General features: G+C 37.4%; 1 protein-coding gene across 3 annotated transcripts in view; it reads right to left on the bottom strand.

Annotated features, from left to right (window-relative positions):
* Positions 1-26,602, bottom strand: part of Gria3 (glutamate ionotropic receptor AMPA type subunit 3) — a 269,423-nt gene that overhangs the window by 180,119 nt on the left and 62,702 nt on the right. For all 3 annotated transcript variants that reach the window (XR_004113737.1, XM_031354592.1, XM_031354721.1), the window contains exon 3: positions 16,037-16,276. Coding sequence is in view for 2 of the 3 variants with exons in the window: in XM_031354592.1 (XP_031210452.1) it covers positions 16,037-16,276 (240 nt within the window). In the remaining variant the exon portion in view is untranslated. The remainder of the gene's footprint in view (positions 1-16,036; positions 16,277-26,602) is intronic.

The raw sequence follows: 26,602 nt of genomic DNA, 5'->3' as shown, positions 1-26,602 counted from the left end.
TTTTCTTCTTTTCTTTTCTTTTTCTTTTTTCTTTTGGAGGGGAACCTGGGAAAGGAGATATTGTAAATTAAGAAAATCTCTACTAAAAGAGATCATGATGGAGTATTGAATAAAAATAATTGTGAGAATTATTTAAAAAAATGAAAGGATGGGTCCCTTAGTAAATAGTATTGTCCTGTTCCCCTCCATGATCTGTGTCCAGTGGAAACAAGCAATACTTCTTCGTAGGAACATGCTCCTGTTGAGAGCTTTCCAAGAGAGAAAGCAACCTGATTAATCTTTAGGAGCCTTGGCTCAGCCTTTTAGTAGCATAAAGTGTATCTGTGGAATATGTCGGCCATTGGCTTGTGGGAACCTGGAAATTTTACAGTCAATGTAATTTGAATTGTTTAGGTAGTACAATGTCCTATATCAAATCTCCTCTGCAAAAATTATCAGGCTTACAAGTGTTTATTGATCATTATCTTTGTCCCTTATTTGTATTCCTTATTCAATATGCTTTCAGGTACAGTACTGCTCAGTACTTCTTTGGTTTTTCTCTTTCTTTTAATGTTTTGATACTACCTCACTTTTGTATTTACTTCTCCTAATTCTGGTTTCGTAGACCATGATTTTGTATCTTATACAGTCCTGTTAACCAGTCAAGATGGTATTTTCTATACATGGGAAATTTATAATCAAAGAGACATCCTAAAAAATTCCTTTCGTTGGAATATAGTCTTTACTTTCCATACTCAGGAAAGTCAAACTATGCTGAAGTCCAAAGAGGATATCTGTTTTTATAAGACACTGTTTTATTCTGAAAGAAATGCCATTTAGATTATCATGGTCTGGCTTGCCTCTTGTGTGGATAACCACAAACAGACTATATTGGCTCTCACATCACTGTTTTGTGTTTGTAGCATTACCTACACAAACATTTTAAAGTAATTTTCTTTCTTTAGTTTTATAATTGGATCTGTGGAGATTAATATCGTTTTACTCCCATCTTCAGATAATTCATGTAGTTTGTATGAAATAGTTCAACAGCTACATCCTAGCCCTTGAAAGTCCCCCAAAATGAATGGCTTTGTACTGGCTGAGGTTCAAGAACCATGCAGAGTTTTGAAAATCTTTCCATTACCTAGAGCCTCTAACTAAGATTGCTAGCATTCAAATATCTGTGTTGCTTCTCAGTTGGGGCAGGAATATGGTATATTTGGTATGAAGTTTGGGTCACAGGAAGATTCAAAATCATGTTTAGGCTAGTATACAGGAGGCACATAACTATCTAATGCATGATCTGAGAACATGTTCTATTCACACTGTAGGGTAAGCATATGTCCATGTCCTTCATTATGTCTCCAAAGCCTATGCAATTCTGCATCTTGTTTATAGCTAAGGTTATTTCACTCCCTCATTAATTTGCTTAATAGTAACAATCAATCACTATGATTTACTCAGCAGTTAATATAGTGCTCACAGAGATGAACAAGAGAACAACTCCATCAATAAGCTGGTGGTATTGTTCAGAAGATAAGTATGTAAACAAATAAATACTACTAATATTAATAATAATAACTTTTTATGTTTAATGCTGTGCCAGAGGTATAGGCAAATAACTAAGAGGGCAGAGGTCAGTAAGCAGGGACTACTATTTGAGCAGGACTTTGGAGGATAAGATATTTTCCAGAATTTTGTGTATATGTGTATGTACTGGCTGGTTTTGTGTGTCAACTTGACACAGGCTGGAGTTATCAGAGAGAAGGGAGCTTCAGTTGGGGAAGTGCCTCCAGGAGACCCAGCTGTGGAGCATTTTCTCAATTAGTGATCAAGGGGGTAGGGCCCCTTGTGGGTGGTGCCATCCCTGGGCTGGAAGTTTTGGGTTCTATGAGAGCAGGCTGAGCAAGCCAGGAGAAGCAAGCCAGTAAAGAACATCCCTCCATGGCCTCTGCATCAGCTCCTGCTTCCTGACCTGCTTGAGTTCCAGTCCTGACTTCCTCTGGTGATAAACAGCAATGTGGAAGTAAGCCAAATAAACCCTTTCCTCCCCAACTTGTTTCTTGATCATGATGTTGTGCAGGAATAGAAACCCTGACTAAGACAGTGTATATGTTCATATGTGCATGTGTGTATGCATGTATGTGTGTGTTGAAGGGAAATTAAATAAGGACTATAAATGACAGAAATAAAATGCCACATGCAAGAGACTAAAAGCTGTAAGGGGTGCTTTACTTGTGGTATGTTGAAACATTCACAGTTACAGTGCACTAGTGTAGAGGAGTTAGTTCATGGTGGTGGAACGTGAAGGATACTAGTGGATTATTCAAAGACAAGGTTTCAAGGCTGTGGAAATGATTCAGTAATTAGGATCATTCATTCTTTCAGAGGACACAGGTTGAGTATCAACACCCACATGGTGGTCCACAATCATCCATAACTCCAGTTCAAAGGGATCTGAGACCCTTAGATACTAGGCACATAGTACACATATACGCAATGTAGCCAAAACATTCAAACTCCTAAAATAAATCTAAAAGACGCAAAGATAGGATTTCTGAAAAAAGTATATGAACAGAAGGGTTTTCTGGGGAAAAAGAAGTCTAGAGAAGGCATCAAAGTAAATGGTTAAGGGGAAATTAAATGTACAGATCCAGAACTGGGAATAGGTCACACAGCCTCTGTAAAATTCAGATGAATTTTTAACTCTTCTAACTAGTAAGTCATTTGAATCTTTGAGAAACGATATATTCAAGCAACAAAACTTCTTCACCTTTTACTATAAAAATTCTTGTATAATTTCTACTAAGAGATATTTATTTCATATACAGGAAGCACAGACACTGAAAGTGCCTGTGGGACTATGTTTTAAGATGCTGCAAGAACAAGCCTGGCATGACAGGCAGGCCACTGTTGAAAAACTCAGCAAGTATTGTTCAAAGAAAAAAATGTTACAAGTGCATAATGGTGTGGAAATTTACCTGGAAAGAGTTTGAGATCTAATAGGCTATCCCATTGTACTAGACATTGTTTCCTTTTCTCCCTCGTCTCAAAGGACTTGGAAAGGCTCAAGGACAATTACTAAGAGATGACCAAATAGGATATATTTTGATGCCTTGAGTAGTCTCTCGATAGTTAAAGGAGTCAATGTAGATAGATATTTGCATATTCAACCCCCAGGAAGAATAGTCATTGGAAAAGGCATGCTGTAATAGTTTCCGGAATTTTACAGCACTTAACATTTGTGCTGGATTCTATTGATTTACATATCTGGGATGTCTTTCTAAACTGTGGGTTTATTATGAAGAGGTACACTGTTTCCTTCACTTACATAACCCTGTACTGATGGACAATTTTAATTGAAGAATGACAGAATTCATCCTTCATTCTACAGATGTAGAAACTGGGGGCTCGAAAGGCCATGCAACTTGAATTTGATATTTTAAGACAGAGATGGGCTTAGAACCAGAGTTCCGGTTTGATGATTCATTCTCTCCATTCCTCTAACTAGACCACTCACCCCTTACAACAGGGTGTTCTTGGTGTGTGGCGACAAAGATTCTGTCCTTAGTTACACTCTTGTCAGACTCCTCTAAAAGCCCTCTAGTTGAGGAGATCTCAAGCTTGGCCAGGCAGAGCTTGAGCAAATCTCAGACGTAATTTCCCACAATTCGAGGCCACATTCCTATGGTAATCATAGCCCATTCTAAAATGTCTGTCTGAGAAATTCAAGGTTGAAAAATGAATTTATTATTTCATCTAGTCAATATCTAAGTATAATGCCTATGTGGCCCAGTCTCTATTGGATAGTAGGAGGCTGAGCTTAGTAGGTATGGCTTAACAAAACAGCATGTGTTTCCCGTGGTCCAAGCTTTCTAGTTATTTGTATCTTTCACTTACATGGTGATTGAGGACAGCTATGCAGATACTCCAGTTTCCTCACTTTTTCCTCTAAAGTACCCAGGAACTTTTGTAAAAATTGAATATGACTTCAGTTTATGCTGAATTCTTTCCTTATTGCAATACTATGTTACTGACTAAAATCTGCTAAAGTGTCGGGTGTCCAGCTGTGTTTATCTTTGACAGTGGTTAGAAACCCTGATTATGTGAGAGGAGACAGAATGTTCCTGGATAACATGTATCTATTTCTGAGCCTTCTCTTTCCTTTATACGGCCGAGATGAATGCTATACTCCTAAATCTTTAAATCTTAGGGGTTATAGTGCCAGCATTGCATGTGACTGTATGCCTATGAGGAGGTAAATATGGGCTCAAAAAACAATCTACTATGTAATTTGTGACATCCTCAGTTAAAAAAAAAAAAAAACTCCAAATATCTCTCTTGTACTTAGGAATTCACTGCAGGTCTGTTATCCGTGAAGTAATATAAACCTTTATTTGGGGGAGGGGAAGCTATTTATATTTTCAGTCTAACCTACCACTTGGTATAATGAGTTCCATATGCTTCTCCCATTTTCTACCTTCTGTGAGAAGTGGAGCTACCTTTATTTGTCCTAAGCTCACCTCTATATGCTGTATGTCGGTAAGATACTCAGCACACAAACACATGATTTAGTAAGGAAAATGACCTGACTATTAATTGTTGTCTTTGTTTACAAGCATATTAAAAATTCAAATGAAAGAGAGCCAGAGTAATGCAATTGAAAGCAAACACACTGGCGCTTAATTACCCCAAGGAGAAGGATGTAAATCCTTAACAAAACGGAGGCCTGTTGATGCAAGGACCTGTGGAAATGAACTGGAGGCCTACTATGAAATCAGTGCCTAGCCAAGTGCTGCCTGACTGCAGTGAGGTTCAAATACCTTCTAAAAGTTCAATGGGGCCCAGGAACATAACCTGTCAGCCTTCTTGCCTGACAGGATCTTAATTAGCCTCTCTTCTACTGCTGAGAAAGCCTGCTGAGGCAGTTAGCACCAGAGAATTCATCAGATCATTTGTGGAGCCTACAAAGCTGACACTGGCAACTTATTGATTGGAACGGATCCCTGAAAATGGGGAAGGAAAGTAGTCTTCAAGTCCCTTCTTCTTCCCTGAATGACGGTGCTCCACAGGGAATTTGCAGAATGGACAAGCTGTCGTCCATGTTCATGGACCCCACCCCCACCCCTATTCCTTGGCATTTCATATTCTGTCTTGCTCTTGTACATTTTTTTTTCAGTTGAGTCATCCTGTGCAGCCGTGGTGCTACCAAACAATGTGTTTGACTGATAGACAAGGGGAGAGAGTTTGGTTGAGTTTGCTGTAAAATGCACTCTTGCTAGAGCATTAGTTGAAAAAATGGAATTTTGCCAGTATCACCCTCCCGTTCTTTGTTCACTGTCTATTTTCAACAGCTCTATAATTGTTTTTCATTTTGTAAAAGGCACAGTGCTCCTTTAAAATTTTTTTTTTTATTGTATGTCTTGTCCTGATCTCTTATGTTGGAGAGCACTGATGGAAATGCCTTTTTGTTTTGGTTCTAGGTGAAGCAGCTCCATTGAGGACTTCCATGAAGCCTTCCCTGATGGCTCTAACCTGCCCCATCAGGAACTCTCTCTTTTTTGGTCTCCCTTGGGGCTTGAAATCTACTCCACACAATATAGCTCTTGTGCTAGTTCATACTTATTTCATGTGCATTACTCTTAACCCATTTCTTTGGCCATGATGTAAACTATTCATAGTTAAGGACTAGTGGATATTGAACATTGTTGTAAATGCCAATAAAGATACAGTGAAATTCTCAATTAGTGGTATATTGGTTCATAGCCAGTGTCTTGAAGACTTCCACCAACCAGTCCATTGACTCAATACTGTCTTCCTACAATCAACATCTTTTTTTGTTCTATAAATTAGTTTATTTTAAATAAGTGAGGTTGAAACCAGTATTTGCAAGTGATCAAAGATACACAATGATTTCTTGTAAGTCCACATAGACATCCATTTCTCTGCATGATGTCACACAAAAGTCATGTCTGTGTTTTTTCCATGATTCTCTTTACACAAAAAGCAGTAATGAAAACATAGTGGGTACTCAGTAGTTTGCACGGGATTGACTAGGCTTATATCTTCAAAGAGACTTCATTGAAATCACAACTTTCCACAATATTTTCTAAGATATAACTTGAAATTTTACTTATCCTACATATAATACTACATATATACAGTTTACCTTATTCTTTTATTAGATATTTTCTTTATTTACATTTCAAATGTTATCCCCTTTCTTCATTTCCCCTCCAAAAAACCCCTATTCCCTCCCCCTGCTCACCACCCACCCTCTCTCGCGTCCTGGCCCTGGCATTCCCCTACACTGGGGCATAGAACCTTCACAGACCAAGGTCCTCTCCTCCCATTGATGACCAACTAGGCCATCCTCTACTATACATATGCTGCCAGAGCCATTAGCCCCACCATGTGTATGCAGTCTTTGGTTGAACAATCAACATTTTGTAGCAGATACTTCTATGCTGGAGGAGAGGATACTGTCTTTGTACATTACAGAATGTTTAACAGTATTTCTTTTCTTTACTACTAAAATGTGTTTATATATTGTAATATGTCCCCTGGGGAACCAGAATTTATTTCTTCCTCCAATGAGGGGTAAAGTTTTGAAACTATAATAAAATCACAAGAACTAAAATTAATTGGACATATTATTCTGTTCAGCTTGATGCCAAAGACTATATACATTGTATTCTGTAATTCACATACTTTACCCTCCCTTGAATTGGTGTCTATAGGGCTCCAAGAGACAAACCTCAAAGTCACAGTTGCAGGATTACTACACAATCTGTCTCCTTTTCAACAATCAATCAGGCTCAAACCCAGAAATAGTAGCAAATTGCAGCTAGCCCCTAATACTGTGAAGAACATTCATTTATTAAGAACTACATATTCAGATCATTGAGGGTTAATTCCTCAAGGAACTTAATGAACGCAATGGAAGGTCAGAGCAAAAGAGCAACTCTGCCAGCTGTCATCTTCTTTCCCTAAAGATGCAAATACAGTTCTAAACATCATGCTAAAGCACGATGGTGGTGGTGGTAGTGAGACAGAAAGATTTATTTCTCTTGCCACAATAATGACATTCTGGGGCAGGAAACAGAATTCTAGCTAGCCTACCAAAGGAACTCCTACCCTAAACCCTGAATAGCCATCTTGAAAATAATTCAGTCAGTCACAGGAAGACAAGAGGAAAAGAAATATAATCGGGCAGTATAGACTTCTCCTCCTAAGAGGGAGAGGACTCTCAAAGCACATCTTGTGACAGGAGTATCATCTCCACACGTGAAGGACAACCCAAGAGAGAAAATTTGATGTTTTGGTTAAATGTGTCTTTGGAGACGAATGTTCCTCTGGCTGTGAAATCAATTCAACCTCCTCGAATTCACTGTGATCAAGGAGTTAACACTATATTAAAATTAGTCATGTCATTCGATGGAAAAAATATTCTACTTATGGAAATACCTTTATAGGAAAACTGCCTTTCTGAGTCTGAGCTGGAAATATTACAGTAAACAGGATCTAATCACAGCAAAGCCTTTTTTCAGCTTTGCATGACAGCTGTAAAATATGACAGTATTTATTAATAGTTGCTGCAGTCTAATCTGCAGCATTGGAGAGCTACAGCAAAAATATGTTAAGCTACTAAGAGAACAATTTCCACAGTAACTAATATCCAGCTTTTGAAAGGATACTTTAATGTCTTCTGATGTTTTTATTCTTCCCCTACTGATAGTCCAACCCCAGAAATGAAGGAGCTACTAAGCTAATAACCTCTGTGGAGAGGACGTGTTTAAATGATAATTTATTTCAAGAGCTGACAACAAATTGCTCGGCACTTTCTCTTTTTATGCCCCAAAGCAGTCAAGGATGTGCAAATCGAAGTATTAAAAATATGACAGCTCCAGTATTTTCATTTTCAATGAAACCCTCATTATAGACATATGCACAGTCTTTTATTCACAACCCAGTCCAAATATTCATTCACTAGTATTATCGTAAGGCTCTCAAGATGCTCTCATATTTGAAGACTCATCACAATAGATTAAGCAGGCTGCAGAAACTACCAACTGTCTTAGGTCCTGTCAACCCTGATTACTGCTGCTCAAACAGGGGAATTTAGTATCTGTCTCTCACAGGATAATGTACTCTCTGGGCCTTCCTAATTTATTCAAATATAAAAAAGTAACTTGAATTTCAATAAAAACTCTCTTGACTTCACTTTTCCCAGAAGGCAAAAGGACATGACTAGAATTGGAGCCATCTGTCACCTTCGTATATCCTTTCATTAGATCTTGAAGTGGGTGAGAAAAAGACAAGACAAAGCAAAACAAAACAAAGCAACAACATTTGTTTTGATGGAGGCACTTGCTACTCACAGCACTTGGCTGGAAAGATAATCTTTGCTATAATCCACCATTGGTCATTCCTTGCTTTTTGACACAACCAGGCACAGCTCCTTGGCAGTATGAACATGTAGATTCTTGTTTTTCTGAGCTACAGAAACTCTCTTAGCCAGAGAGGGATGTGTGAGTTCTCCTTGCTTTAGATGCAGGCCCCACCACAGCTGTTCATTCCAAACCTGCATTCTGCCTGCATCGAAAACATTGTCCTTTTTCTGCTTCTACCATTTTGACTCATCTGCCCTTTAACTTGGGTCTTTGGCTGTCTGTTTATGGTAATCCCTGGTATTCTTGTGCCAAAAGATATTGTACTTTTTTGTGATCACTATGATATAAGAAGTAAATTGAAAACTGGATTGTATCTATATAGATACAATTGATGTATGGAGGGTCTAAGTACAGTGTCCTTTGAAGAACTGCTACAGAAAAAATTAAGGAAGGGGTACCTGCTGCCTTTAAATATTTAGACGGTGGGAAGCAGTATGCTAGCCAGAGCAAAGCGTGTAGTCTGTGGAATGTGGCAGACTAGGGTGATATGTGACTTTTTCTTTTTCTATTTTGATGTTGTATAAGTCTAAAAACCATCATTTGATTTTTTTGCCTTGGTTCCATCAGGTGTATAGGTATATAAATATTACCATGATGAAATGTGATAATCTATAAACTCAAGACCTAGTATACATGTTAAATACTTAAGAAATAGTAGTCACTCTTATTTTTAAAATATGATACACTCCAGCAAGAGTGCACAGGCTTGTAATCCCAGCTACTGAAGAAGATGGAGCAGGATTGCAAGTTCAGAGTCTACCTGAGCTGTTACAGAAAGAATTGAAAACCAGCCTGGACAACTTAATGTGACCTTTCCTAAACAAAAAGTTTTGGAGATATGGGCACAGACCTAAGTGGTAGAAGCTTGCCTAACACGAATTCTCTTGCACTGCATGCATGCATGCACACACACACACACACACACACACACACACATGCACACACACACATACACATACACATACACACACTAACATGAGAATTACTGATTTGTTTCTTTGTCTCTGTATAAGTCTGTGTGTATGTTCATGAAGAGGAAGAAAGGAGGAGGAGGAGGAAGAGGAGGAGGAGATGAAGGAAGAGGAGGAGGAGGAGAAAAATACAGCTAAGATATGGAAGAGAAAGAATAAAAAACAGTAAAAAGGAAAGTTTTTGCACCTTATTTGGTAAAAGAAGGTAAGTTAAAAAATGAAGTTAAGACATGTAAACAGTGTGGATGTCAGCATGCAGAAAGGTGTGAGAACAGGAAGCCTCTGCTCATCTCAGGAGAATTAAAACCCAACCAATCTAGAAGCATTCATAATCCTCCTAGGAAAGGCCTCTCTCTGTCCTTATTTTGGGGAATCTTCTCACTCCTTTGGACCTGCTAAAAATTCCCCAACATCTTAGCTGTCTGAGAAACTTTATTTTTTTTTCTCTTACGGTCCATGCTGAAATAAATGCAAATGTCACCAGTAGAGATGGCAACAGTTGGTTTTAATTTTTTTCCACAGTAGGATTGTCAATTTGTCAAAGTCAGAAACCAACTGTGCTTTTAAATAACACAAATGATCTAGGGAAACCTAATGCTAGAGAAAGCTCAACAGTTCCATGTTGACCAACAGGATAATTCCCATAGCTTTCTTGGTTTCTACCACAACCTTTAAAAGAAGATAACAATGTCTCTTAAAGGGCTATTGACTTTCAGAGACTTACTTGGGAACTGGGTGGGGAGTTTCAGATTCAGAAGGGGAGACAGCAGGGGTTTATTGAATGCTGGAAAGAAGGTTGGCACTAGTTGTCTCAGAGGGCACCCAGACTGTTATCTCATTATCTAAGCCCACAGTAACAGCTGGGCCAGGTTCTTTCATCTCCATGGGTTATGCTCATTGAAGCCAAGGAGAGGCTTCAGGTACTCAAGAGAGCCTGGCTTCAGTTCTCAGGTATGTCACTATTATGGAGGAGATTGTGTTACTATTTAGAACACTTTCACATACTTCCCCTCCCCAATGTGTGTACTAACCGAAAGAGGTGACCATTTCCTTGGAACAGTTTTAGAATCTTCTGTGCGGATGAATATGCAGAAGATGTAAGCAGCATCCCAAATTGGATTTCTGGTACCCAAGAGCTTTAGATTAAAGTTGACTTGTAAAAGTGGAGAATAAAATGGTGGTTACCAGAGACTGAGGGGAAAAAGATGGAAAGAACTTGGTCAATGGGTACACAGTTATAATTAGAAAGAAGAACTGGGCTTTAGTATTCTGTTGCCCAGAAACATGAGTATAGTTAACAATATTCTGCATGTTTCAAAAATAACCACAAGGGAATTTTGTGAGTGTGTTTGCTATAAAGAAATGATAAATAGATGATGTGACCCATATGCTAATTACTTTGATTTTGATCACTACACAATGTATACATGTATCAAAATATCACATTGTATCTCATGAATATGTATAACTAGTGTGTGCCAATTAAAGGTGATAATAATAAAAAGAAAACCTTTTTTTTTTTTTGGATTAAGGTTCTATTTCTATAGAAGTTCCTTGCCTGAATAGAAATTTCTCTTCTCCCAGATACATGAAGTCATTAGTAACCATATAAATTGGCATGAATAAATTGGTGAGCTGAGGTGTTGTCATTAGCAGAGAAAGACTATTAATCAACAGGAACAAAATGCAGGACATGAAGATTTGTGAAGGTGTGGAGGAAGGGTAGGCAGAGCTGTGGTTTTATTCCCGACAGGGAGGGCAAGCATAGAATGCTGTACTGTGAGATGGACTAGGTAAACAAGTAACAGAGAAGTCGATAAAAGGAAAGGTTATAGAGGAGCTAGGTAACACAGTTAGTCAACCTCATAATTTTCCTAAGCAGTGACCTTTTATGTATGTAGAAACAAATGCATATTTTCTAACTTGATATTAATGAAGCAAGGTGTCATTTTATTAACTAAGTGAAGCAGTGACTTGCAAATCCTGAATCAGACCTTTGTCTGTAGACAGAAATTAGAGCAGAGCCAGTATATTCCACCAATTTATTCAGTGTTTGATAACACTAGAGAAAATTGGCCATGTTTGTGCAACATATCTTTTAAATGACCTCAGAAGCATAACCCACTCTTTGGCTTCTTATTTATCCCTGGACCAAAACAGGAGAGTCACAATATTGTATATTTAGCTTCCTTGAAAGTGATTATCAGGGTTCCCTTCGATCTCTCTTCATCTTCCATGTCTCATATAATTTAATATATTCTACAATTGTATTTGATCTTATAATATCTCCCTAACATTTTACTACTGAAGCAAGGGATGATCACTGACAGAAAAAAAATCAAATATAACAAATGCTGTACTGTGTAATTTAAAGAACAGTTTGCTATCACATTGGCGATGAGGGCTTGGGGTGCTTTATATCTGACCAAATAAAATAACTCTAGGAGGCATTATATTAAGCACCAAGTGAATAGTGAATAGACAAAAGGGGGTTCTGGCTGTTTAGAGGTGGGCAAGATTTCTGCTCCTCAAAACTGGTCTAGTTAAAAACATCACCATTTTTACTTCTCAGACTTTTCTCTACTTCCAGCCTTGGTCAAGCTGTTATCATTCTGACCTGCAGGACTACAACGGCTATTTTGCTTTGTTGATTTTCCTTAGTTTACCATTCTATGAATTATAGAAGCTTTAATCAGGTCATTTGACACCTCTCCTTATAATCTTGTAATGCCTTCCCACTTTAGAATCTCCTCTCCTTACCATGGTTCCAGATCATATTCCATGTCTAAAATACAGCTCTCCTCTTATCTCTGTTCTTCTAACTACATCATCCTTCAACCGTCCACCTCTCTTCTCACTAATCATTACCCATACTAGTCTTTCATTAATTTTTACAGGTTGTTTGCCCTGGCTGTTTCCACATTAAGCTGTATCCTTCAATTCTTCTAGTTGCAGATTATAATGCCCCTCCTCAATAAGGTTGTCACTTGGCATCCTTTACAAATTAGGTCTAAGCATTATAATCTTTCTTTTTTTCCTTTTTAAAATATATTTTTATTAGATATTTTCTTTATTTACATGTCATATGATTTCTCCTTTCCCAGTTTCCCCTCCAAAAGACAAACAAACAAACAAAAAAAGAACAAACCCCTGTTGCCTCCTCCCTCCCCATGCCTGCCACCCCACCTGCTCCCACTTATTGGCCCTGGCATTCCCCTACACTGGGGCACAGACTCTTCACAGGGCCGAGGGCCTCTCCTCCCATTGGGGAAACAAGTTCGGAATACAGGAAGAACAACCCACAAACCACAAGAAACTCAAGAAGAAGGAAGACCAAAGTGTGGATACTTCGTTCCTTCTTAAAAGGGGGAACAAAATACCCACAAGGAGTTGCAGAGACTAACTATGGAGCAGAGACTGAAGCCAGCCTAATATAGCTATCTCCTTGAGAGGCTCTGACAGTACCTGAATAATACAGACGTAGAGGCTCACAGCCATTGAACTGAGTACAGGGTCCCCAATGAAGGAATTAGAGAAAGGACCAAAGGAGCTGAAGGTTTTGCAGCCCCTTAGGACGAACAACAATATGAACTAACTAGTACTCTCAGAGCTCCCAGGGACTCAACCACCAACCAAGGACTATACATGGTAGGACTGATTGTTCTGGCAGCATGTATAAAGTAGAGAATCTTTTTTTCATAGTGCATTATCTAAATGTACAATTATAATTTGTTATTTACTTGATTTTGTCTGTCTCTCTTATTATTAATCTTTTAAACAAATTTTATTTATTTAATATATAAGTGCTCTGCTGCATATACATCCACAGGTCAGAAGGGGACCTCAGACCCCCTTATAGATGGTTGTGAGCCACCAAGTGGTTACGGACAATTAAACTCAGGACCTCTGGAAGAGCAGCCAGTGCTCTTAACCATTGAGCCATCTCACTAGCCCATAGAAAGTAGTCTTTATGACAGTAAGAACCATATGTGTCTTGCTTATCATTGTAAACTTAAACCACTATTAAATGAATGAAGAGGGAGGTACAATTTCCTATATGTTTAGAAAAACTGAAATGATTTACATTATCAAAATAAAGGAGAGTATTTCAGGCAGTACTAGAGGAAGTAAAGCTGATAAATCAGAGGCATGGATCTGGCACATTTTGACAACAATGAAAAATGGGAATTACATACAGTAAGAGAGTCTTATAAGGTTTCATAGGGAGAAAAGGATGGCTAGTTGGCTGAGGTATAAGTATACTGAATCTTAAAGAACAGACTGTATTTCTTTCCCATGTGGGCAATAGAAAGTTCTTAAATTTTTGTGATAGATTTTGTAATAATATTTTGAGAAGACTTTCCAAAATGGAAATTAATGTTAAAGTTTATGTAATGAATTTCTCAAAAACATTAGATTAGTCCTTCCTGTTAAGTAGCTACAGAGGAGAGAAACAGATTTACATCAGTAAGGAAGATTTGTTTTTGCTGCCAGACAATATAGATGCTCGTACTACTTAGTGAGATAAGAAGCAAACCATAGGTATGTGTCAGCCTTCTTTTTCATAGTAGAGACCTAATGAGCAGAGATGGTTTATAGATGATGACAAGAGAATGCATGTATTGCATTTGGGTCTTCTTTTGAATGAATGGAATTATAGCATTAGGAGAAATAATCTTTAATTTTAACAGTTTCAGGAGAGAAACTGCTGATTTCAACCTTCCGTTCTGAAAACTAAATTACAATGCTCCATATTGCATTATATTCAATATATGGAAATGAGCTAATTCATTCTCTGTGTTTAACCAAAGAAAACTCCTTGAGTAAATTGTAAATTAGGAATTTTAAATAATATTTAAACAATGTTGCTTTGCTTAGACACATGGAGCTCCTTTCTTACATTGTCCTTTGCCCATGTTCTTTTAAATATATATATGCATATATACATATATATAACTATTAAAGTATTGAAACTATAATTACCTTCCTTCCTTCCCTTCTCTTCTTCCAGCCCCTCTCATGCACTCTTATCCATTGCTGTCTCTCAAATTCAGTCTCATTTTCTTTTAATTGTTGTTATATATATGAAAATATTCCTAAATGCATGAATACAACCTTCTCGGTCAATATACTATTATGTATATGATCTCAGTTCTGACTCCTTGATATTGGATAACCCATAGTGGGAGTCTTCTTTGGAGAAAACTATTTGTGCCATTTTCAGAGTTCTCTAATTGCCTGTAGTTCTTTGTTTACAACTTTAAACTGGTGTTCCTGTTTTCCTTTCCTCAATAAGTACTACCATAGAGACTCAGTTTCTCTAAGGAGTTGTCTCTGAAAATTCCACATTTTTGGAATGCTACATTTTTACAGTCTTTAAAGCAACCAGAAGCTGGTATAACATTCAATTCGACATTGTTCTCGGTTGTTCATGAATTGTTGCATGAATGGTTTTCTTCTTGCTCCCCGCTATTGGAACTATATTTTATACCAATCTGTCTCAGAGGTGGAATACACCAAAAAGGGTAGATAGCAGCTTGTAGAATCGCAGGATTAACTTACTGCTAATATGCAAGTTTAAATTGGTTCTAAGATACAAAAAAAAAAAAAAAATCACAGAGGCATGGAATTCTGCATTAAAAGGGGTTTACTTTAGGTTAGGAGACCATGGACAAGAGAGCTTTGGTGACTTGGTCAAGATCAGAAAGCTAGCTAGTATCAGATCTTGAATTAGAACACTCATATCTTGATCCAGATTGGTGAAGTTCAATCCCCTTTACTGGTATATATCTTAGGCACACACAGGTTTTACGTGTTTCCTGACATGATCTGGTGCTACAGCTAAATAAGAGGAATATGAAGAAAACCAAGGCTTCCTAGGGACAAATTAACTTTTCAAATTATGTTGATGAGAAAGAGCTTTGCTGTAGGTATGGCCAAGACCAGGAAGACAGACCTTTCCTGTTTTTCTTCCTACTCTGAATCTGAAACCCTGGAGTCATAGGGAACCATCTGCATTTAGTCTCCAGGCAAATGACTGATATAAAAGTAGTGTTTGATGGAATGTCATGATGATAAGGTCCCTCAGTTTCATGGAGAAAAACCTCATAGACAACTGGACTTGGGAAGTACATTTAGTTGGATTATGATGTGTATATTTCAACAAATTAATTAATATATGTTAAAAAGGCAATCATAATCTCACAAAATTTCTTTCCTAAAACTTTCCAGATTGAACTTTCATTACTATGAGACATAGTAGATCACATATGTACATACATAGCATTGCATAGAAATTTTTATTTTTTAGATAAAAAATTTATTGATGGTATTCTATGTTTTGTGAATTTTATATCAAATAAAGTTTTTCTGGGCATGCTCTTTTGCAAAAATAATATCCAGAGCTTTAGCCCAAGTCTCTTTTCTTAGTGGAGATATATGTATTTGATTTGGAAAATTAGGTTCTAAAATTACCATTGATATATTTTTATGTTTGATTTATACTAAATACTAAAAACAAATTTAAAAGAGAATTATATTTTATCTATTAGAAGAAATGGATGCAGGTGTGGCAAAGTATGAAAATCATCATCACGTGAATACCCACACAGATAAATAGATGTTTCTTCTTACCTCGTTCTGTGTCATAGAGGTACACAAACTTCTCCCACTTGTAGTAACCGAGAAGACTCAGAATGGCACCCTTTAAAGCTGGGCGCATCTGGATGACAAACTGCACATCTGCATCAGTGGGAAAGCTAGGTGTGACAAAAGATGTGTGCAGGGCCCCACAGAAGGAGGTCAGGGTGTTCATTGACATCTGGTCATAGAATCCAAAGATAGCATACACCCCTCTGGAGAACTGGGAGCAGACTGCAATGAGAAAGAGAGGAACACATTTCAATAGGTCAGTTGTCCCCTGCGGCAGCTTGTAAGGTTAGAAAGCCAATGCATAATTAATCTCTGAATTAGCCATGTCAAAAAGCAAGCAAGCAAACAAGCAATCAAGCAAACAAACAAGAACAACAAAGAAACAAGAAGTCAAGACTCTAGAAAAATATATAGAATCCTACCATAGTCTAGTTGCCCAGCAGGAAAATAATTAAGAAGGAAAATCTTCATTGGCATTAGTTACATAATATCTGTGTTTACAGAGGTCAAGAAACTGAGGAAGGGATGAGGTAACAGGGGTCTTGTTCAAGTGTTCCTGCTCACCTCTAAGGCACTTCAGGCTCTCATCTTCCCACAATGTTTACCCAGTGACCCCTTAGTGTGGCCACACCTTCAGTTCTTTTCTTCCTAACTCAATTGTACTGGATGCAGATTGAGTCAGACTAACTGCTAATGGACCAACCTGGAAATGTGTTGTTCTTGCGATGTCAAAGAGTGCTACGATCACAGTTGTATTATCACAAAGACTCTTCATATAGACTGCTAATTTAGAGGATTTCAGATTGTCGACAGGCTATGGGAATGCCTGACCTTTTCAGTGGCCATTGAACCACAGGAGGCAGTTGGTTACTTCCAGTGCCCAGGTGTAATTGGCCAAGTTCTACTTTGATCCTATTCCATTTATCTAGTGGACTCATTAGCCTACATAGAGACATTTCATGGATCCCTCATTATTGTCAGTTTTCCTTCATTTCAAAGTGGGCCATGCTGCTGCCTCATCTCTCTTCTGGCCCAGAGGAGCTTAAAAAATGTGAACCAATTTCAATATTAGCTTCAGTAGAACATAATTAGCAAAGCAAATCAGCTACAACAACACTGTGTGGTGCATTCCCAAACCAAGTGGAAATGATCTTTCGATTATCTGCACCAGTGCCTCCTTCCATTCATGCGAAGCAGACATTAATGGGCATAATGCAATGTGATTTAAGAGGTCCTGCATGGTCTCCCATATCTGCTATGAAACCATAGATTCCAGTGTTAGGCTCATTTCTTTAGTTTTATGGCATTAAAATAAAAGTCTGCAGCTTGGGAGAGGGATGAAAGTGGAGTCTTTAAAGCCATTGTCATGTTAAGACAAATGAATGTGTCCAATTAGTTGTTGTGATGAGTAGGGAGGCAGAAGGATACATGGTGATGGGAATGAGTGGGTTAGAGAAGAGAATTCTAGAACCTAGGATCCTCCCCTAAGAGGACAAACAGTAAAGTCACTACACAACATGAGGAAAGAAAACATGAGAAGTAAGAGGAAGGCCAGTAGAGATCAATCTAATTCATTTTGTCATTACATTATGAGAAAGTGAGTTCTTGATAGCTCTGATAGCTTGCTTTCCATATGTGCTATTTAAATCTATGTTGATTAGGGCTATTCACTGAGTAACCTAATCAGCCATTAGCTTGAGGGAGGCATTTCAAAGATTATCATTTACTTTACCATCTCCAGCACCATCTCCAGCATAAAAGGCCACAACCTTTGATTTCAAGAATTAAAAGTGGCCTTAAAACATATAGACAGGAAAGCTTTTTTCATTAATTAAAGAATGGCGTCTAGTTGATGAAAGATGAAAGTCACAGGGAGTACTTAGAAACAAACAATCAGACAAAAAAAACTTTGGTTAGCATGAAAGGAAATACGAAGGAAAAATCCATTCTAAGTTTAATCACGTAAATGGAGAACTTGTGATATCAGGTCAAATACTGAACAATAATGATGAAAAACAGACAACAGCAAAAGTTAAAGTAAATGAAATAAAAGTTAGTTAAAATAACAAGAATCAATAGTAGTGATAAATAGTATTTAGTTAGGCATGGTGTTAAGTAGTATAAACTATTATGTCATTAGTTTCTCCATGGATCCCATGAAGTCCATTGATATCTTTACTATTTAATTGCTAATTTGACACCAAAAATGTTTCAGTTAGTAAGTAGTGACATGAACACTCTAAAACTTATAGTCCTTGCAGCCCAACTCCAACAGTGTCATTAATAAATATCTGCTTGTATGAGATAGTTTTCATTTTTAGCAAATAAAGATACATATCCAATTAAATTTGTATTTCATACAGAATATAAATCAGCTTTAACATATGCATGTTTCAAATTCATACAGTAAAACTTATTTGTAGTTTATCTGAAATTCAAATTCAACTGAGCATCCTTATTTTACTTAAAATTCAAGAAAGAATCTGTCTCTATTAATGGTCATGGAACTAGAAAGCTTGAACAAGAGATCATGGTCCTTCAACTAAAATGATTCCGAGGATAACCAATAGTTCTCAGCTCTGTCCCAACTAGTAATCACAATAAGAAGACCCAGGTGCCCTGCATAAAACAGGCTTTGAAGAGATGCAACATGTTTTCAGCATGGAGAACTCCATTCTGACTAATTTGTTTTTGTCAAATAAGTGAAAAGAAATTATAGTGATGAGATGCTGTCTAATAGAAAAAGAAGTGTTGTGTTCTTTTATCTATTATTTTGAGACTTGGAAGTCATTTATGGAGCTTTTATACTTCATTAAATTTGCTTATTTATTTAGATTACAATAAAGACCCAGAGATGCATCACTCAGTCAAAGAACTGTAACATGACAAATAAATTTTTAGTTGTATGTTTCTCTACTATTTCACATGTTGGGACAACCTTTCCCCAAGTCCAAAAGGCACACACATGATGGTGGATAACAACACATGTTAAGAGAATATCATTCCATGTTCTCCTATCTTCATATAAAGCAAAGACCCAGCAAATACTGACACTTGTAGAGGGTTTTCTTTGTTCCATCCACAACAATAAGTGTAGGTAGCATGAACAGAAGGCCCAGAGACCAGACAGTTGGTGAGGAGAGCTGGCACAAGAGAACAAGTTTAGTAGCTTTGAAAGAAGCTGGGAGATAGGGCACATTAGCAGGGCCTTTCAGAGCAGATTCTTACAATCATCCTTGGTTGTAGAGAATGCAGTTGAATATAACATTGAACTTTCTAATAGAATAATCTGTTTTACACACACACACACAAAATGTATATGTGTACACATAATAACATTAATATTAGTATAATTTATATACAATATATAACATCAATATTAAAAGGAAGAGGTCATAAAACTGAAAGAAGTTGGAAGGGGGGAGAGAGAGGGTGGAAGTGATACAAATTCTCTTGTATAAATTTTTCAAAAGTTTAACTGAACTGAAAGTATGCTTTTACATTCTTAGAGTGAGCTGTAAGGAACCTATTGAGGTTTTCCTTATTTGTTGCCTTTCAAAACATTTGGTGTTGGAATCCATTGAAATGAAAATTTTAAGGATTAGAGTCTCAGCATGTATCCATGACTGTCCAGGGATTTGCTGTGTGGACCAGCCTAGCCTCAAGTTATCATAGATATGTCTGTCTCTGTTTCTCAAGCACTGGCCTTAAAAGCGTATATCACCAGTCCTGCTAGAAATGAAATTTTATGTACAAAAGTCTAATATCTATATAGAAAGATAAATATATAAAAGAGAAAGTTTGAGCTCATGTGATTGAACAGATTTCTACTGATTGGACACTACCTATCATGAAGAAACTGCAATATAAAAAAGTATCTGTACAAGATTAAACAATGCCTTATGAATTAGGCTCTTAGGAATGCTTTCTCAGAATTTCTTCAATATCCCTCTTCTGGAGCTATCTAGGGCAGTGTTGATTAGGATTTGCCTAGTGTGAAAGTAACATACCTTCAATTTTTAATTCTCATCCAAAGACACATAGACAGATCTCAGCTACCTTCTTTAGCCCCTTCTAACACCCAGAAACAACAAGAGCCAGTGGCATGCCCCCCGTCCCCCCCTTTTTTTTTTTACATTTTAGAAGGCTATTCTTGGTTAAAACACTGATGGGAGAATTATTTGTATCTTGGCAATGTTCTAAATGTTCTAAAGTCATTCTTTTAAGGCAGGCAGATTTTTGTTCCAGTTCTTGGCTGCATGATTTAATGTAGATTAGTTAATGTCTGTGAGCCTTGGGTAGGACCATTGTAATATACACAGGTTCAGAAGTTAGACTATTAAGATGGAAAGAGCCACCCTAACTATTGGTGGCACCATTTCCTGGGTTGCTTTCCTGGACTGAATCTGAATAAAAAGGAGAAAGTAAAAAGAGCACCAACATCTGTCTCTCTTTTACATGACTATGAATATAATATGATCAGCCACCTCATGCTCCTGGCCCCTATGAATTCCCCACCATGATGGATGTACTCTTGGACTGTGAGTCAAAACAAACTCCCCTTAAATTGTTTTTGCTAGAAGTTTATTCCCAGCAATGGGGAAAGTAGCAATAGAAGCCTAGATGCTGACATCTATCACTTGCTAAGTAAGTTACTCGCTACTTAGTTCTGTGCCTCTGAGCTTGTTTCCTTTTTATAGAATCAAGATAGTAATAGTGCCTATGTCAGCACTGTTGTGAAAATTAAACTGGGCTAATTTATGGGAGGTGTCTAGTGTGGAAGTATAGAGAGATCTAACTCTTTATTTACTCAAAAAATGTTTATTGAGCTTTTACTATATGCTAAATACCTACCTCTAAGAGGTAGGAGAAACTGTCCTCTTAAATCTTATATATCATTGACAGGAAAATTCAATAGGTGATATAAATAAATAAAATATGAATATGTCAATTTCAAATAGTCAGATTTTATTCCCTTGGTATGCTTTGCTTTAACGCCTTCACATTATTTTATACCCTTCCCAGCTGCTGTTGCCCTCAGTCTCACACTGCATCTCTAGGTAGCACAGCTTGTCTTCTCTTTTGCCTGTCTGATCCATTTCTTCTCTGCTTTTCACATTCTCATTTCTGGGTAATCATAGATTACAAAAGGAATCCTGGTAATTTGGCTCAAGAATGAGCTATTGTCCTCTGCCTCTAACTCTCCCAAAAATATTATCTCTTGGCCTCTGAACGTTTACGATATGAAATAGCTTGGTTGTCTTTCTCTTAGGAATACCTGTCTCCACCTCTCTCCTAGTAGAAAAAGAAATTCTTCTCATTGAGGTTGTTGTTTCTGACTGCATCCTATTTTCCTAGGAACTATGTTGTAGTTCTCCAGCTGTGCTCCCTTCAGTGGTGAGTGACAAGCAAAGCTGGACCCAGCTGTCACACTTTTATTTATAGTCCCCCAAATCTGAAAGCTTGGGACAGGTACTGTTAATGTACAGCATAGCATCTAATTACGCCACCCGTAGTCCAAAAAGCATAATTAAAGGTGTCAAACAACTCAATTATTCCAAAGATCCAAATAATAATATTGTGGATCATTTACAGAACACTTTTCATACTCCTTTGAATTAAGAAGAAAAAAGGAAACTGAAGTCTCTTGCTGATTTAACATAAGAAGCAAGCATGAAGCAGAACAATATAGCTATGAAGGAACTGATCCAGATGGATCCTGAGAAGCTTCTTTATGTAATACCAGAGTATATTGAATTCCAGCTGATCAATGAAGCATAGCATTGGGAGAGACTTGAGATCATATAGACTAGTGATTTCTAAAACTGTTCCATTAGTCCACAGTAGATTTATAGTCTGGTGAAATGTGTGCAGAGACATACTCATTTGCAACATTTTGTTCATTGGTCCATTGGCATCTCACAAGCAGGGCAGATCCTTACATAAACAGGAATTAAGATGCCTATACTTTACTTCATCAGCTGGAACAAAATGGAAAAAGAATAGTTTAATAATAATATTAAGTAGATTATGATAAAACCACAGTGGTCCAGGTAACAGACAATTTCCCTAGTATATGAGGAGAACATACATTGAAGGTGAGTAGGAGATGGATACTCCAAGTGCTTTCTTGGGCAGGGTATACTGTTCTCCATATTATTTATGCCTCCTTAGCATTACATATGTATTTAGTCATATTTCTTCTGAAAAGGTAGTATTGATAATTATAACAATGTGTACCACAGAGAAGATTATATCTCTACCCATAATCATACCTTTATCTCCAATGTGGTAGGCAAACTTGTACCCTCTCCAAATATGCCCATATCTTAATCCTACAAATTTGCAAGGGAGATCAAATGTTAGAGGGAAATTAAAGCTGTAGATGGAATTAGGTTATTAATCCCTGATGTTAAAATAGTGGGGTTGTCCTGGATCATCTGTATGGCCTGATGAAATTTGTCATGGAAGACAGAGGCACAGAGGGTACATGCTAGAGTGATATGAGAAAGATTTAACTGTCCATTGCTAGTTTTGGGATCAGAAAGAGTTCATGGTCCAAGGAATGTGAGGGCCCTCTAAACATCAGAGAAGATATTCTAATGAGTTCCTTTTCACGGCACCTGGATCACAATGCAGTCCTGCTAACACCTCAATTTTAATATGACAAGACCTATATTAGACTTCTAACCTCCAGACCTGGACAATAATAAACATATGTTGTTTTAGAACTGTGAATTGGATGTAATGATTTTTGGTAGCAAATATTAAACTAATATGCTAAACAGCGAAATTAGGTTGGTAACTCTGGATCGATCCTCTCAGTATGAAGGGAGCTCACTGTTTTACCTGGGCAATACCTCATATTGAGCCTACTTTTACTTTTTCGGTCTGTCAAGTGCCACACAATACATATAACTTCAATTCTACAAGCCCTCAATGATTTATTTTTTTACCTGATACTCAAATAATGAAGAAATACACTGAGAAAAGGCATAATGTTTATGATGTGCAAATGTGTGTCTTTAACCTACAAACTGTCTTTGTCCTGTCAGGGTGACCATTCCCTGAAAGATTCCAATTACCCCAAATCCCTAATACCAACATAAACTATTTTTCTAACTCCTCTCTCATTCTGCCTATTGATGTGATGATGGAAACCTTGTTATCCTCAGTTTCAGCAACCTCTCCTATATTCTGCTCCCATATATCTACTGAAGCATTCAGCTTTATTGATGGTTATCATGAATATTGACTATTGAACACCATTTGATATTGTTGACAAAGTTCTGCCTCTTAAAATTCTCCTTTGTATTTCCATAGCATTAACGTCTGGCCACTTGTGACCTCTCCAAATAGCTCAGTGGTTAAGAGCACTGACTGCTCTTCCACAGGACCTGGGTTTGATTTCCAGCACCCACATGGCAGCTCATGACTGCCTGTAACTCCAGTCTCAGGTGGTCTGATGCCCTTTTCTGACCTCTGTGGGCATCAAGAATGCATTTGGTACATAGACATTCATGCAGACCAGACATCTGCATACATCAAATAAATTAAAAAGAAATTTTCTTCATCTGACCTCCGTCACTCCTCCTTAGTTTCCTCTTATCCCAACAGTTCAATGAAGATGTTTTCAAAGACATTGTCGCTGACCCGCTTCTTACACAGAACATAATGTCCTTTCAACAGATATTTCCAAAGGTCCTGCTGTGTGCTAGGCAGCTCATTTCACCTCTTTTTACTTCCATGTGGATGAATTTTAAGTAGATACTTAGGAGCTCCAGATGTGCATTTCCAACTCCCCATTAAACAGCCCCCAAGACATCACAGACTGAGTATATTGGTTTTTTATTTGCATTCCTAACCTATTACTCTGCTCCTCTTCTCCATGTTTCTTCTAATATGATACTCCTCACCCAGTCACTCAAGACAGAGCCCAAGAGGGCATATTTGCCTTTACTTTCTCTCCTCCTCCTTTCTTCTACTGTTTTGTAATACTCTATCTATTCAGGTTCTAAAGCAGTGGTTCTCACCCTTCCTAATTTTGAGACCCTTTGATACAGTTCCTCGTGTTGTGGTGACACTTAATCATAAGATTATTTTCATTACTACTTCATAACTGTAATTTTGTGACTGTTAGGAATTGCAATGTGTGTTTTCTAATTGTCTTAGAAAGGGGCCGATCGAGACTCACAGGTTGAGAACTACTGCATATATAACCACTGTATATATAAAGTATATTTATCATCTATTCACCTTCAGTTCATGTTCTCAGTCTTTCTTATAGTACGACAAGAGTCCTTTAACTGGGCACAGGCTTGCAGTACTTTTTCCTTTTTCAGATTCCTCTTCTCCTTTTTCAGTTGGGTTGATTAGTCAAAATATAAGCATCTCAATATCCATTTCTGTGAGAACTATTCCTGTGTATGAGTTGTTAATGGTCCATTGACTGCAACTTTGCAAATGACTCATCACAAATTTGCTCAGCCTTGACACTATTTACGTTTTGTTTGGAATCTCATTGTGCAAGTTGTCTTATGCACTAATCAGATGTTTAGTAGCATCTTTGGACTTTATCCATTGGGTTCCATGAGTACCATTTCAGCACAGTGATGATAACCCAAAATGCCTCAAAATCTGCTTTCCATATGCAAAAGGCTTCTATCTGTCCTACATCCTGAAAACCGTAAATTTAGCTGATGACTTCCATCCTAAATAGAAAGAAAAAAAGACTGTAACCTAATGACAATACATAGATGTCTATAAAATCTCAAAAGAGTCATTGTATGGTAAAAACGTAGCAAAAGTATTTATTTTGGATATTTCAAAGCCTACCAAATGAATACTTACATTTCTGGCCTTGCATTTTTATTGTCTATATTTAATCTGGGGATGGAAGAGAAGGGGAAGCAGATAGAAGATAGATAAGGTAGAGCTCATAAGGAGTGGGAGTTATCTTATAGCATCCCTGGGTTTATACAGATCAGTCCCCACCAGCTTGACCGCCTTTGGTCTTGGAGTTCCAAAACCACAGTGGGTATTTGTAGTTTCGAGTCAGAACAAGGTGTCAGCTCCATTCTCCAGCTGATGATTCTAAGGTTTAATTACTGTCTTGGGGTTAATTCCTTTGAACATTTTGTTCTACTCTCAGGAGTGCACTGCCTTCTGACAGTCTAACTAGTTATTTCTGCAATTACATGGCATGTATCTAAACGCCAACAAAGAAAACACTCATTATCAACATTTGATCCTACTTGACTATAATGGCTTATAAATACAGTGCTAACATACAAATGCCTGTATTTTGGAAAAATCATTTTGTACCTTTAAGAGTAAACTACCTTTCTTTAACAATGTCAGAAATGTCCAGGAATGTATTGAAATGGATCAGCCTTTTTATGTTAAGATAATATGGTTAAACTTTTGGAGCTCAGTAGTAAGATATGGGTTTAAATTTTGTTTGTCTATTCATCAATTTAGTCATTCATCTAATAACATTTTAATTCCTACTGTGTGACAAACATTGTTATTATGACTACCCCAAATACCTTGGTTGAGCCTCATTGGACCAGTTACCTCATTGAACTTCCAGATCTGTTATTTGTAACATCTGTCCTGCCTTCTTCATTAGGGTGTGAAGAGAATAAATGAAAGTAGCTGAAATTCCTTTAGAAAAATGACCAAGGCTGCTTACTGAATGTCAGTGAGTAAGCCGTATTGGTACCAAGTGTCCCAGGAATTATCATCCACTTTACGAATAATTCAACAGACTTTCATTCTTTTCAGCTTTGGTCTCTGCCACCTAGCACATGTCACTGTCAATCCTCAAACATAGTAAGGGTACATCTTGACTCGAAACTCATTTAAAATGGGAACTATCAAGACTCTTAATTGAAAAGCCAATTGAGCCAGTGATACATTCATAGTAAATGAAATAATTTCTATAGCTAGATGGAAAAGGGATGCACTCGTAGTGCCTTAGAATAAACCCTAGAAGTTGTCATAGACATATAAGAGCTTCAAGCTTGGTAACATGCTATAAATGATTCGAAAAGTATTCTTTCATTTGGTAGCTCATACTTTTGGAGAGACAGTAAGGCAGGCTTCCAAATAAAAGCAATTCTTAAAAGTTAATCCATAGTTGTTTGTTAGGTCATTGTCTATAGGCTTGAAATTTTCACAATTTAGAAATTACATAAATAAAATACTTAGCCCAACTACCAGGTAGGAGTTCACATGTCTACTACCCATTCTGTTTGAATTCTTTCACACACAGTCTTTGAGACAGAATTTTTCTGTACTTATGCTATCCAGGTAGACCTTGAACTTCTGTACATACCATATTCTCTTAAGTATTGCTTATTATTATAAACTCACCCTGTCATATAATATAGCATTTGGGATTCTACTTTTAAATGATTCTATTAGAAATATCCTCATCTTGTAGAACTATGTCCAATTTGCGGAGGAACTGCCAAATTGATTTCCAGAGTGGTTTTACCAGTTTGCAATCCCACCAGCAATGAAGTAATGTTCCTCTTTCTCCAC

This window comes from Mastomys coucha, chromosome X (assembly GCF_008632895.1).
Source record: "Mastomys coucha isolate ucsf_1 chromosome X, UCSF_Mcou_1, whole genome shotgun sequence".
NCBI classification, from domain to species: Eukaryota; Metazoa; Chordata; class Mammalia; order Rodentia; family Muridae; genus Mastomys; species Mastomys coucha.
Note: the sequence above shows the minus strand (reverse complement) of the source record. Positions and strands in the feature narration are given on the sequence as shown.